Here is a 14,040-nt window from a genome sequence, read left to right on the forward strand (position 1 = left end):
AATACCACTGTCATTCTATTGTTCCTCATTTATCAATTCTTAAAGGTAAAGTTCATATTTTTCAACCAAATCTAAATGTTTTATGTAAATAGCATGTTGGCTTTGAGAAACTTACCACAACCAGCAATATAGTCCCTCATGCTCATTCTGCACTACCAGGGCACGGATAAAACATGAACAAAGGCTCCAATAACACCCAAATATGTCGTTTTAGAAATGGCAACACTCTCAGTATAGTGATGCAGGTCTTTAGGTGTTTTACACATGACATTGTGTAATTCTAAACTTTTTCCGCAATGTTATATTCCATTTTGTTGGACTCGAGTGATACTTTACCATGTTCACATGCGTTGGTTACACAGAGAAGTATCGCTCGAGTCCAACACAATGGAATATAGTACGTTTCTCAAAACCAAGTGAAATCGCCAAAAACATGTCTGGACTCTTCTATTAACATGCCATTTACATCAAACATAGAGATTTGGTTAAAAAAAATATGAACTTATCCTTTAAAGAAAGTAATGGAAAACTGGTTTGGGACGTTTGTCTAGATGATTTATTTAAGTCTACCATGTCCCACCAAACCGCATCTCCCAAAGTCAAGTGTGTGATGGCCATAGTGGGAGGAAGCCTGGCTGACGTGACCCACGAGGTACACAGCGAGGGAGAGCTGTGACACACTGGTCTGGAAAGGAGTCCATTTGTTGATGCAATGTTCGCCTTGAAATTGAGAGGTTTTTAATTGGTTCTCTCAAATATTATTTTTCCCTGGGGGATTGAGACCTCTCATTGTTGTTGAAAATACAACAGTTGTCATGGAAGGGAGCAGCGGGCGGGGCTGTGTGTGGCTGTACATGTGGCTGTTTGAGTGAGGAACAACCAACCAGTTAAAGCACATATTATTATCGATGTGCCAAAACAGCCCAGAGGACTTTGAGTTGGGTCTCAGTCAGACTTAGTGGGAGGCACATCTTTCAAGTTTTTCTAATCATTAAGTCATTACGTTTTCAAATAAAAACAGTCTAGGGTTGGCATTACCAATGGAGTCAGTGTCCTGGAGGGTCTTGAAGAGACGACGCGAGAGGTCGATCACAGAGTTGATGTTGCCAAAGAGACCGTCATAGTCAATGTTCTGCACCTTTAGGATGAGCAGAGGTACAGAAATATTTACTGAACTTTTTAAATCTTTTTTTTTACATGGACAATGCACATGAATCAACAACTCTGCAAGATGTATTTGTTTTTATATGTTGTCTCTGGGCAGTTGGGTAAACATTTTCGAATGACAAAATAGTGTGTGCGTAGGTGCCTGTGTATATATAAGTTAGATGTGCAATACATAAGCTCTGTAAAGCTTATAATGTCTATAATAGTGGCAAATGTCTTCTTCATTTGGGTGTAATATTTATTGTTATGAAGCTGACCATTAAAATCCATAAAGAATGATAGAGGACGCAATGTTGCATCTGTCCCATTATGGCGACTGTGGACGCACATGCAGCGCCATTGAGGCATGTCCATTTTGAAGTAGTCAATTGTCTTCTTCTACTAGTTCTAGTAGTGTGTGTACCTGTTTGCGTTGGAGTGGTTGGATAATCTCCTTGACACACATCTGCAGGTCCTTGATGTAGTCCTTCTCTGTCTGCAGCAGCTCTTCTATGACCTTTGACCTTTTCTCCAGCATCCTCTGCTCGGGGTCCTCGATGGCCACAACTGCAGAGACCGGGGCTGACTCCAGGCACTTGGGCTGGGTCGACAGGAGGGTCATCTCTGAAAGAAAAAAAAGCAAGAAAATAGAGAGGGGGGAAAGAGAGAAAGAGATTTCATAGTTAGTGAATGGAATTGAATGTGAAAGTTCGCATGTCAACAAGCATACTTGCCGTGAACGTTAAGCACCGGAGGAGCAGTGGAGAAAAATACAATTAATTCCACTCTTCTGATTAGGCATTTATACTACCTGGTTATAAACAACTTTGGAACAAGACGCATTATCTTTAGACATGTCAGGCTAGACTTTCATCTAGATCTCTGGTGTCAATGGCTGGTCTCTGTGGTGTATGGGAACGGACGGAGAGCCTGTTTCACGCACTGCTGAGCCTTCTGAATGGGCTCTGGACTGGAGTGGACTCAGCTCTTTGTCAATGGCACAATAGACTATGACAGCAGTGAGATATGGGCCTCAGTGGGACAGCGGAGAGACGAGGGATGGGAAGGAGGACAGTTTTGGGAACGGAGAGGAGAAAAGAGGACTGTGGGGATAGAGGGAGAAAGAAAGTCAGGAATTAACGGGTGGGAAAGGAGGGGATGTAGGAATGGAAACTATCGAGAGGACATAAAGAGTGTGTGGAAGCATAGATAGAGAGATGAGAGTGAAGAACATAAGGAAGAGGAGGGACATGGATAAAGGAAAGAGGGAGATGGAGGAAGAAAGGTATAAGGGATTAATAATACATCTGGGAATATGGAAAGCATAAACAAAGATATACAATCGAGCAAAAAGGAGAGAGTGGAGTATGGATGGGACAGAGGGAAACTGGGAATTTAGGAGTGGGGGGGGATCATGGACAGAGGATAAAGGACCAGGGTTGATACCAAAAGTATAATATATTATCAGATTAGGGTCATTCGGTGTGTGTGTCTGTCTATTAAAATATAATTAGTCATTATCAAACAACACATTTCACTGCACCCCTCCGGTATATGGGACTATAAAACTAGCTTTTTTCTTTACTAGGAGGGGGTCTCAGGAGTAGACAATGTCAACCTGTGTCACTACACCACAGCAAATGTGTAATGTTGCTGAATCATTAGAAGAGTCTTGTTTATAAATTAGCAAAGCCACCAAACCCTGTACAGGCCTAAGGCTCGACAGAGATGCACTAACTCCTTCCCGTTTTTGTTCAGTATTTGGTCAGGACTGTTATTATTATTAATAATAGGGCAATGAGGGCGTCCAAATATGAAGTGGTTACCAGGGTTGGGTAGGTTACTTTCTAAATGTAATCCTTTACAGTTACTAGTTACCTGTCCAGAATTGTAGTCAGTAATGTTACTTTTGGATTATCCAAACTCAGTAACGTAATCTGATTACATTCAGTTGCTTTTAGATTACTTTCCCCTTAAGAGGCTTTAGAAGACAAAAATGTATGTTACCAATTGAACACCATCTATTGCAGGATTAATCGATGTTAAAGTTGATATAGTTGGCCATGTATGGACGTTAAATTGTACTTTATGGGTTTTTCACTGGCTGTCCACTGGTTTAAAAAACAATGATTGATAGGCAGCTTAAACTTCTTGAATTCAACCATTATTGGGTTCAAATACACATTTAGATTTGTGAACAGCCATCCACAACAACCACAATCCGTAAGGCACAAATAGCTAAATGAGAGAGCAGCAGTGTGATTCACATCAATGCGCTATGTAGATATCAATAATAAGTGATATCTGTATCACCGTAGGCTACACCACTGCTGTCATCCTTACCTCCAAGCGTTTATTCAAGTTGGATCATCTTTGGTTGCTGACAGCAGTTACACCATTGGAAGACATAGCTTGGACTGTAGCCTATAAAAGCCTATTCCTGCTCTTTTCCCGCCATCCATCAAACACATTTGGTGTGTCATCATAGTGGTCAACCACGCTGAGGTAGGGCTGGGCGATATGAAAATATATATCGTGTGACGATAGAAAAATGTCTATCGTTTCATATTATGCTCTATCGTTTATTTTGTTGTGTTGCAAATCACACTCTTTATGACAATATTTTTTGTTAATAGGATGACGCTTTGCGTCCACACGTGTCGTGTGAAAGGAAATTTGAAACACAAACAAACATGGAGGAGAGTGAACGTGACACAGAGACACGGAGCTCGTACCTAAAAGAGGGGCTATTTCGGTCGCATGGACCTGGTTTGGGTATGAGAAGTCTGACACGGACCAGAAAACCGTCTTCTGCAAAGACATGGCTCCAATTTACACAGTTGAGAAAGGGGGGTTTCGTGAGTTGGTGTGAACACTCGACCCACGGTACCAAAAGCAAATTGAAATGTGACACGTATTAAAACTTCTTATGGCTGGGGGCAGTATTGAGTAGCTTGGATGAATAAGGTGCCCAGATGTGCCCAGAGTAAACTGCCTGATCCTCAGTCCCAGTAGCAAATATATGCATATTATTAGTATATTTGGATAGAAAAAACTCTGGGCAAACTGTTGATGTCTGTGAGTATAACAGAGCTCATATGGCAGGCAGAAACCTGAGAAAAAAATCCAACCAGGAAGTGGGAAACTTGATGTTGGTAGATTTTCAACTCAGCCCCTATTGAGGACACAGTGGGATATTGGTCATGTTGCACTTCCTAAGGCTTCCAATAGATGTCAACCGTCTTTAGAAACTTGTTTGAGACTTCTACTGTCAAGGGGGGCTGAATGAGAGGGGAATGAGTCAGAGGTCTGCCAGCAGCCACGAGCTGGTCACGTGCATTCACATGAGAGGTAGCTCCCGTTCCATTGCTTTTCTGAAGACAAAGGAATTCTCCGGTTGGAATATTATTGAAGATTTATGTTCAAAACATCCTAAAGATTGATTCTATACTTCATTTGACATGTTTCTACAGACTGTAACGGAACATTTTGACTTTTCGTCTGCTCCTAGTGAACGCGCTTCGTGAGTTTTGATTTGTTTACCAAACGCGCTAACAAAAGGAGCTATTTGGACATAAATGATGGACATTACAAATCAAACATTTATTGTGGAATTGGGATTCCTGGGAGTGCACAAATTGAATTCTGTGGTAGCCATGCTGTTTAAGTGTGCCTTGAATTCTAAATCAATCACAGACTGTCACCAGCAAAGCACAGCCATACTTCCTCTTCCATGCTTCACAGTGGGAACCACACATGCAGAGATCATCCGTTGACCTACTCTGCGTCTCACAAAGACACGGAGGTTGGAAGCAAATCTCAAATTTGGATTTCCACCTGTATAAGGTCCATTGCTCGAGTTTTTTAGGTCCAAGAAAGTCTCATATTCTTATTGGTGTCCTTCAATAGAGGTTTATTTCAGCAATTCGACCATGAAGGCCTGATTCACGCAGTCTTCTCTGAACATGTGTCTGTTACTTCAACTCTGTGAAGCATTTATTTGGGCTGCAATTTCTGAGACTGGTAACTCTAATGAACTTATCCTCTGCAGCAGAGGTAACTCGGGGTCTTCCTTTCCTGTGACGGTCTTCATGAGAGCCAGTTTCATCATAGTGCTTAATGGTTTTTGCAACTGGCCCTCGCTGTATACTCGTCGCCAAACCCACTGGCTCCAGGTCATCTACAAGTCTCTGCTAGGTAAAGCCCCGCCTTATCTCAGCTCAATGGCCACCATAGCAGCACAGGTCGCAGTGGTGGGTAGAATATGGGGCTTTGGTGACAAAACGGATGGCACTGTGATAAACTGCATCCAGATTGTTGAGTAGAGTGTCAGAGGTTATTTTGTCAATTACATCACCAAAATCGAGCATCGGTAGGATGTTCAGTTTTACGAGGGTATGTTTGGCAGCATGAGTGAAGGATGCTTTGTTGCGAAATAGGAAGCCGATTCTAGATTTCATTTTGGATTGGAGATGCTTAATGTGAGTCTGGAAGGAGAGTTTACAGTCTAACCAGACACCTAGGTATTTGTAGTTGTCCATATATTCTGAGTCAGAACCATCCAGAGTGGTGATGCTGGAGGGGCGGACGGGTGCGGGAAACAATTGGTTGAAGAGCATGCATTTTGTTTTACTTGCATTTAAGAGCAGTTGGAGGCCACGGAAGGAGAGTTGTATGGCACTGAAGCTCATCTGGAGGTTAGTTAACACAGTGTCCAAAGAAGGGCCAGAAGTATACAGAATGGTGTCGTATGCATAGAGGTGGATCAGAGAATCACCAGCAGCAAGATCAACGTTATTGATGGACAGAGAAGAGAGTCGACCCAAGAATTTAACCCTGTGGCACCCCCCATAGAGACTGCCAGAGGTCCGGAAAACAGGCCCTCCGATTTGACACACTGAACTCTATCTAAGAAGTAGTTGGTGAACCAGGCGAGGCAGTCATTTGAGAAACCAAGGATGTTGAGCCTGCCGATAAGAATGCAGTGATTGAGAGTCAAAAGCCTTGTCAAAAGTCTTATTGATGGCGGTTATGATATTGTTCAGGACCTTGAGCGCGGCTGAGGTGCACCCGTGACCAGCTCAGAAACCAGATTGCATAGCGGAGAAGGTACGGTGGGATTCGAAATGGTCAGTGATCTGTTTGTCAACTTGGCTTTTGAAGACTTTAGAAAGGCAGGGCAGGATGGATATCGGTCTTGAGCAGTTTGGGTCTAGAGTGTCACCCCCTTTGAAGAGGGGGATGATCGCAGCAGCTTTCCAATCTTCGGGGATCTCAGACGATTTGAAAGAGAGGTTGAACAGGCTAATAATAGATGTTGCAACAATTTCGGCAGATCATTTTAGAAAGAGAGGGTCCATATTGTCTATCCCGGCTGATTTGTAGTGGTCCAGATTTTGCAGCTCTTTCAGAACATCAGCAATCTGGATTTGGGTGAAGGATAAATGGGAGAGGCTTGGGCGAGATGCTGTGGGGGGGGTTGACCGGGAATCCTCTACTGGCGGGATGAGGTCAATATCCTTCCAGGATACCTGGGCCAGTTCAATTAGAAAGGCCTGCTCGCTGAAGTGTTTTAGGGAGCGTTTGACAGTGATGAAGGGTGCTCTCCCTCTCTCCCTCTGTCTCTCTCTCTCTCCCCCTGTGTCTCTCTCTCTCTCTCTCTCTCTCTCTCTCTCTCTCTCTCTCTCTCTCTCCCTGTCTCTTTTGTTTCTTTCTTCCTCTCTCTCTCTGTCTCTCTCTCTTTGTGTCCCGGTATCTCTCTCTTTATCTCTCACCATGTCTCCCTCTCTCCTCACTGTCTCTCTTTCCCTCGCTCTTTGTCTGTCTTTCTGTGTGTCTCTCTCTCTCGGTATCTCTCTCTGTCTTTCTCTCCCTTGCTCTCTGTCTTTCTCGCTGTGTGTCTCCCTGTCAGTGTCTTTCTTTCCTTCCGTGTCTCGGTCTCCCCGTGTCTCGGTCTCCCCCTGTCTCGGTCTCCCCCTGTCTCGGTCTCCCCCTGTCTCGGTCTCCCCCTGTCTCGGTCTCCCCTGTCTCGGTCTCCCCCTGTCTCGGTCTCCCCCGGTCTCGGTCTCCCCCTGTCTCTCTCCCCCTGTCTTGGTCTCTATCAGTCTCTCGCTCTGCCTTTTCTTTCTTTGAGTGCATCCCTCTCTCTCTCTTTGGGTCCCAGTATCTGTCTCTTTCTCATTCTTTCTCTCTCCATGTCTCACTTGCTCAGTGTTTCTCTATGTGTCTCTTTCCCTCACTCTCCCTCTGTGTCGCCGTCTCCGTGTCGCCGTCTCCGTGTCTGTCTCGGTCTTTCTGCCTCTTTTTCTCTCGGTCTCTCTTGCTATCTGTCTCATGGATCTAGTAGAGCTCCCAGTGCATCTGGTGTTGCTCCTGGTAAGGGTATGTGCTTACACCCCCCCCCCCCTTGGGTTGTACCGTGTCGGAGATCTTTGTGGGCTATACTCGGCCTTGTCTCAGGATGGTAAGTTGGTGGTTGAAGATTTCCCTCTAGTGGTGTGGGGGCTGTGCTTTGGCAAAGTGGGTGGGGTTATATCCTTCCTGTTTGGCCCTGTCCGGGGTGTCCTCGGATGGGGCCACAGTGTCTCCTGACCCCTCCTGTCTCAGCCTCCAGTATTTATGCTGCAGTAGTTTATGTGTCGGGGGCTAGGGTCAGTTTGTTTATCTGGAGTACTTCTCCTGTCCTATTCGGTGTCCTGTGTAAATCTAAGTGTGCGTTCTCTAATTCTCTCCTTCTCTCTTTCTTTCTCTCTCTCGGAGGACCTGAGCCCTAGAACCATGCCCCAGGACTACCTGACATGATGACTCCTTGCTGTCCCCAGTCCACCTGGCCATGCTGCTGCTCCAGTTTCAACTGGCCTGGGCCCTAGGACCATGTCCCAGGACTACCTGACATGAGGACTCCTTGCTGTCCCCAGTCCACCTGGCCATGCTCCTGCTCCAGTTTCAACTGTTCTGCCTTACTATTATTCAACCATGCTGGTCATTTATGAACATTTGAACATCTTGGCCACGTTCTGTTATAATCTCCACCCGGCACAGCCGGAAGAGGACTGGCCACCCCACATATGCTCTCTAATTCTCTCTTTCTTTCTCTCTCTCGGAGGACCTGAGCCCTAGGACCGTGCCCCAGGACTACCTGACATGATGGCTCCTTGCTGTCCCCAGTCCACCTGACTGTGCTGCTGCTCCAGTTTCAACTGTTCTGCCTTATTATTATTTGACCATGCTGGTCATTTATGAACATTTGAACATCTTGGTCATGTTCTGTTATAATCTCTACCCGGCACAGCCAGAAGAGGACTGGCCACCCCACATAGCCCGGTTCCTCTCTAGGTTTCTTCCTAGGTTTTGGCCTTTCTAGGGAGTTTTTCCTAGCCACCGTGCTTTTACACCTGCATTGTTTGCTGTTTGGGGTTTTAGGCTGGGTTTCTGTACAGCACTTTGAGATATCAGCTGACGTACGAAGGGCTATATAAATAAATTTGATTTGATTTGATTTGATCTGTGTCTGACGATACTGGCCCACTGAGTCAGTGGCTAAGATAGTCGGGGTGAGGACAACAGAAAGTCAGGTGCAAGGGCTGTGGTTCTTCTGGCTGCTTATCCTCGGATGCAAGAGGTGGCAGGGAGGCTCAGGTAACGACTACCTGCCAGGCAATACAATTAATATCAAATATACACCCATGTCATGACAGTCCTGTGAGGATAAGAATGGGTCAGATCAGACTGGTGTGGGATGACAGTAACCAGGTCTCTCTCTCTCTCCCACAGAGGGTGGAGGGGGCTTCTGGATGGTCAACAGTTTACACCCTGTTGTAAATTACAGGAGAAGGAGACTTGCTTTCCCCTTCCAGTACTTAACCCAAGGAATGTTCTTTGTTAACAGACTTTTTCCTGACGAAAGTAACACGTTCAAAAATGTGAATAGTGGAACAATATTTTTAACAATGTGGGGAAAGGTCAGTGGGGAGCTATAGAACACTAATGTCATATGGGTTTTCATTTTGTGATGTTAAAAAAATTGTAAAGATGAAATACTGTAACTTGTAACTTTATTTGTCAAGCTTCCATCCAATACGCTGTGCTTGTTAAGATATTAATCATTTTAGGAGTCATAACAGATACTGTGCAAAGGATATGACTGCAAGTTAAGTAACCACGCCCCGAGTGAGGACAGAGAGCGTGTCAGACTGACGGAACCGTCCCCTTTTGCCTAGAGTGCATAAAGACTTGGGAGAGAAATCAATCTTCAGACCAGAACATTGCCAGGTTGCAGCTGTGCGTGTAAAGTGGTCGGAATCCTTAACCCTGAATAATCGACCCGAGGTGTAGGCGAGAAGCTCATTTCCCATACAGTCACTGGTACAGCTAATTAGCTGTCCTAAGTCAGATACAGAAAAGTGAATCTAAGAGGGACCATCCTACGACTCTTCAAACCATCCCATCCTACTACGAGTCTCAAATCACCATATTCTCCCACCATCATCACCAATGGAACCGTCGACATGGCTGGCTATCTTCCAGAGTGAACAACAATAGAAGAGACTTGTCCGGACTCTTTCGGACAATCAGAGCCTTATAAGCGGCCAGCTGAAAGGGCAACCCACATCCTTCCTAAGATGGCCTGGTTCCGACAGAGATAAACGGCATTCACACATAAATACATTCATCATTTCATAATGGGCGGCGGTTCGTGTGCAAAGTATATTATTAATGTAAGAATAGTTGTCAAATGTATCCATGACAAGTGTCTCTTCCACCCCCCCCCCCTCTGTTGTAACAAGTCATCATATTGTGTTAATACGATGGAAACCGGTCCCTAACGGAATAAGTTTCTAGTCAATAATCTATACCGTGTGTGTGTTAATCCTGTGTTATTATTAAGTTAGCTAGTAAATAAATAAAACAATTTGTGTAGTACTGAATCATGAGTAAGGCTGGGGTTTTTGCAGATGCATGAGGTTACGACTGTTCAGAACTATGATATGACAGACAAGAGGTTATGATTAATATGTTGGCTGTTTTATGGATGTTATAGGTACCTTATAGAGTTTAATTCGGGAGATGGTAACTCTTTAACGTGATGCCCCAAATTCCTAATGAGTTAATTGTTACATGATTCATTTAAAATTGGGTAACAATTAAACATAGTTAGTGGATTAAATAAATAACATTCATCAGATTAATGAAGGTCGCAACACCCAATATGCACAGATGTTCCCACTTCCAGCTCAAAACAATTCAATCATTGTCAGGAGCTCTTTGAGAAACTTACAGGAAAGTGCATTCAATCAAAGTAGTTGAGACAACAACATATTGTGAGCAAGTAAAAGTCCTCAAACTAGCTGCTATCTGCAGAATCAGTGCTAAAAAAGGAAAAATGGAAAGGGGCTGCGAAACAAACAAAGGAGGGTGACAGGGCAGGGGATATACTTTTCACCCATATCACATCCCATTAATATTATTGCCTTGTAGCCCAGTTTGATTTAGATACGTTGCTTACATGCTCAGGTCTTGTCGTTTTATGTACACTCAACTTGAACTGCGCTGACTCAGATGACTGATGATAAAACTCAAATAAATGGGAAATAAGATGATCGATGCAGCTGTATTATTTGGTTTCATTCTTTGACATTATTGATCATCATTTGTTATTGAAAATGTTTATATCACCTGCCATCACACGGTTGGAAAGTTACTTATCCACTAGAACTCAGAGAGTATTCTTTAATGGAATACTAATATATAATATCTAACATCAGATGTGCAGTTGGACAGTTGCCTTGGGCAGTTATTCTGTTCTCTATTTTTACAAATTATTTACCACTGGGCTTATAAGAAGCTAAAATGACTGTTTGCTGATGATTGCACACTGTACACATAATCACCTACAGCCAGCGAGCTCACTGAGACTCTTAGCAAGGAGTTACAGTGAGTGTCAGAATGGGTAATTAAGGGATGAAATATCAAGTGTGCCTATACGCTTTTTAGTCCAGTCTACGAGAAGTGCATGCGCGGAGAAGAAAAGAGCAAAGATATATATTTTTTTAAATGGACTCTTTTGCACTACTGGGATAGTGTTAATAAAACTAGGCTGCATTGCAAACTGCACACTGGATATTGCAACCTTGAGCCCAGGCATGCTCTGCTCTTGTTGATTGTTTTGTTTGAGCCGCCTAACCAACGCTGTGCTGTGTAGGCAGTTCAGGAGAGTCGAATTATTATTATTTTTTAAATATTTTTTTCAAAAAATGTCATATCTTGTGTGTGAACTAGCCTATAGCCTATGTTCTGTTCAGTTTGAGAAGGAAAGGGAGAAGATGAGGAGGAGGACCGGAGGTCAACTTTGATAACTTGCTACTACTATTTTTATTTTTTATTTTACCTTTATTTTACTAGGCAAGTCAGTTAAGAACAAATTCTTATTTTCAATGACGGCCTAGGAACAGTGGGTTAACTGCCTGTTCAGGGGTAGAATGACAGATTTGTACCTTGTCAGCTCGGGGATTCAAACTTGCAACCTTTCGGTTACTAGTCCAACGCTCTAACCACTAGGCTACCCTGCCGCCCCTATAATTGATTTGAATAAAAACAATATGTTTCTTGCTTACGATGCATTTATCAGAGTTATTGACCTCACAATAAGCCAAATGTGAGTAACTTACATTTTGGTGCTGAAACTTGAAGCAGCAGCCGCGGCCCAATCAATCAGAAATGGAAAGCTCATGTTGTTGAAAGTAAGCAAATTCGAGTAGGCACAATTCATTCCAACTGCCTAATTTTTTATTAGACTTTACTAACAACAACAGGGTTTTGTGTTGGAGCCTATTTCTTCCGATTTAAGAAATAAGGAGGTAGGTCTGCTATATATCTTACATTTTTTTAAATAGACTACATCCATGTCAGTGAAGGGCAGTTAAGTTAGAAGGTTTTATCTTCTAAAAGCTTCTATCTCAAGGCCATTAGACTGTTAAACAGCCATCACTAACATTGAGTGGCTGCTGCCAACATACTGACTCAAATCTCTGGCCACTTTAATAAATTGATTTAATAAAGGTTTCACTAGTCACTTTAAATAACGGCACTTTAATAATGTCTACATATCCTACATTACTCCTCTCATATGTATATATATATATATATACTGTACTCTATACCATCTACTGCATCTTGCCTATGCCACACGGCCATGGCTCATCCATATATTTATATGTACATATTCTCATTCATCCCTTTACATTTACGTGTATAAGGTAGTTGTTGTGAATTTGTTAGATTACGTGTTAGATATTACTGCACTGTCGGAACTAGAAGCATTTCACTATCTGCTAACCATGTGTATGTGACCAATACAATTTGATTGAATTTGATTCCGTTTGTCAACACTTCTTACGAAAACAAGTAGTGAAGACGTCAATCTCTATTCTACTTTGAACCATAAGAGATTGACATGCATGTCATTAATGTTCGCTCTCCGTGTACTTTTAAGGGCCAGCTGTGCTGTCCTGTTCTGAGCCAACTGCAATTTTCCTAAGTCCCTCTGTCCAGCTGCGACAAAACCAGGGCCTGTTGGACCTGCCTTGTTGATAGTGTGGTTAAGAAGGTAGAAACTAGGGCCTGTAGGACCTGCCTTGCTGACAGTGTGGTTAAGAAGGCAGAGTAGCGCTTTATTATTGACAGACTTCTCCACAAGTGTTCGACGCGTAAATGTGTGTCTTCAGGTCTCAGGCAAGTTTACTTATTAAGCTAGTTCTCTGAACCAAATGAAAGCCTGGGTTGCAGGACAAACTTGAGATGAGAGGTAGAGCACAAATATCCTCTATGTGAACTGGATGGGAAAGCCTCTATGTAAACTGGATGGAAAATCCTCTATGTGAACTGGATGGGAAAGCCTCTATGTAAACTGGATGGAAAATCCTCTATGTGAACTGGATGGGAAAGCCTCTATGTAAACTGGATGGAAAATCCTCTATGTGAACTGGATGGGAAAGCCTCTATGTAAACTGGATGGAAAATCCTCTATGTGAACTGGATGGGAAAGCCTCTATGTGAACTGGATGGGAAATCCTCTATGTAAACTGGATGGAAAATCCTCTATGTGAACTGGATGGGAAAGCCTCCATGTAAACTGGATGGAAAATCCTCTATGTAAACTGGATGGAAAATCCTCTATGTAAACTGGATGGAAAATCCTCTATGTAAACTGGATGGAAAATCCTCTATGTGAACTGGATGGGAAATCCTCTATGTGAACTGGATGGGAAATGTTAAGACACATTTTTAACATCAGTGAAAGTTGTGCTTTTGGATCAAACAGTCCTTTGCCAAGGATGGGGCATTCAACTTCACACTCCTCTTTTGACCGCATTAGGGTTTGTTTTTACAAGACTTCAATTAATGCCACAAAATGCTTAATTGAAAGACCTTGGGTCAAACACAGGCCAACAATCTTCACTCTAAAATCAGGATATGTTTCAATACAGCCCATATGTATCTTAAAAAATGACTTCCTTTCTTAAAAGTTCAGAGAACAGATACTGCTACCATTGTGAAGGCCAACATTAACATTGATATCTCAACTGAGAATTTAAGTGAATGAAAGAGGGAAAGAGAGAGCGAGAGACCCACCTGTAGCCAAGCACCTTTGCTCCACCCTGCCCCACGCCCACACACTCCCACAAACAGGTTCAAGTCATTCCTAGGCAGCCTATTCTCCAAAGTAGTCCCACTTGTAGTTTCCCTGTCTTGATCTAGCCTCATGGAAGGGTTTCTCTATTTGTCTCAGTGCACAGGCTCTATTCTGTTCCCACATCACCATGACAATGAATGGAAACCCTCCATGATTAGACACAACCCAGTGCACGCAGACAACCCGGTGCACAGTAAAGACTT

General features: G+C 43.2%; 1 protein-coding gene across 1 annotated transcript in view; it reads right to left on the reverse strand.

Moving 5' to 3' along the window:
* LOC124039945 (dynamin binding protein) overlaps positions 1-14,040 on the reverse strand; it is a 115,484-nt gene that overhangs the window by 23,778 nt on the left and 77,666 nt on the right. The window contains 2 exon segments of the mRNA XM_046356529.1: positions 1,039-1,138; positions 1,571-1,770. Coding sequence (XP_046212485.1) covers positions 1,039-1,138; positions 1,571-1,770 — 300 coding nt within the window.

This window comes from Oncorhynchus gorbuscha, linkage group LG07 (assembly GCF_021184085.1).
Source record: "Oncorhynchus gorbuscha isolate QuinsamMale2020 ecotype Even-year linkage group LG07, OgorEven_v1.0, whole genome shotgun sequence".
Classification (NCBI taxonomy): Eukaryota; Metazoa; Chordata; class Actinopteri; order Salmoniformes; family Salmonidae; genus Oncorhynchus; species Oncorhynchus gorbuscha.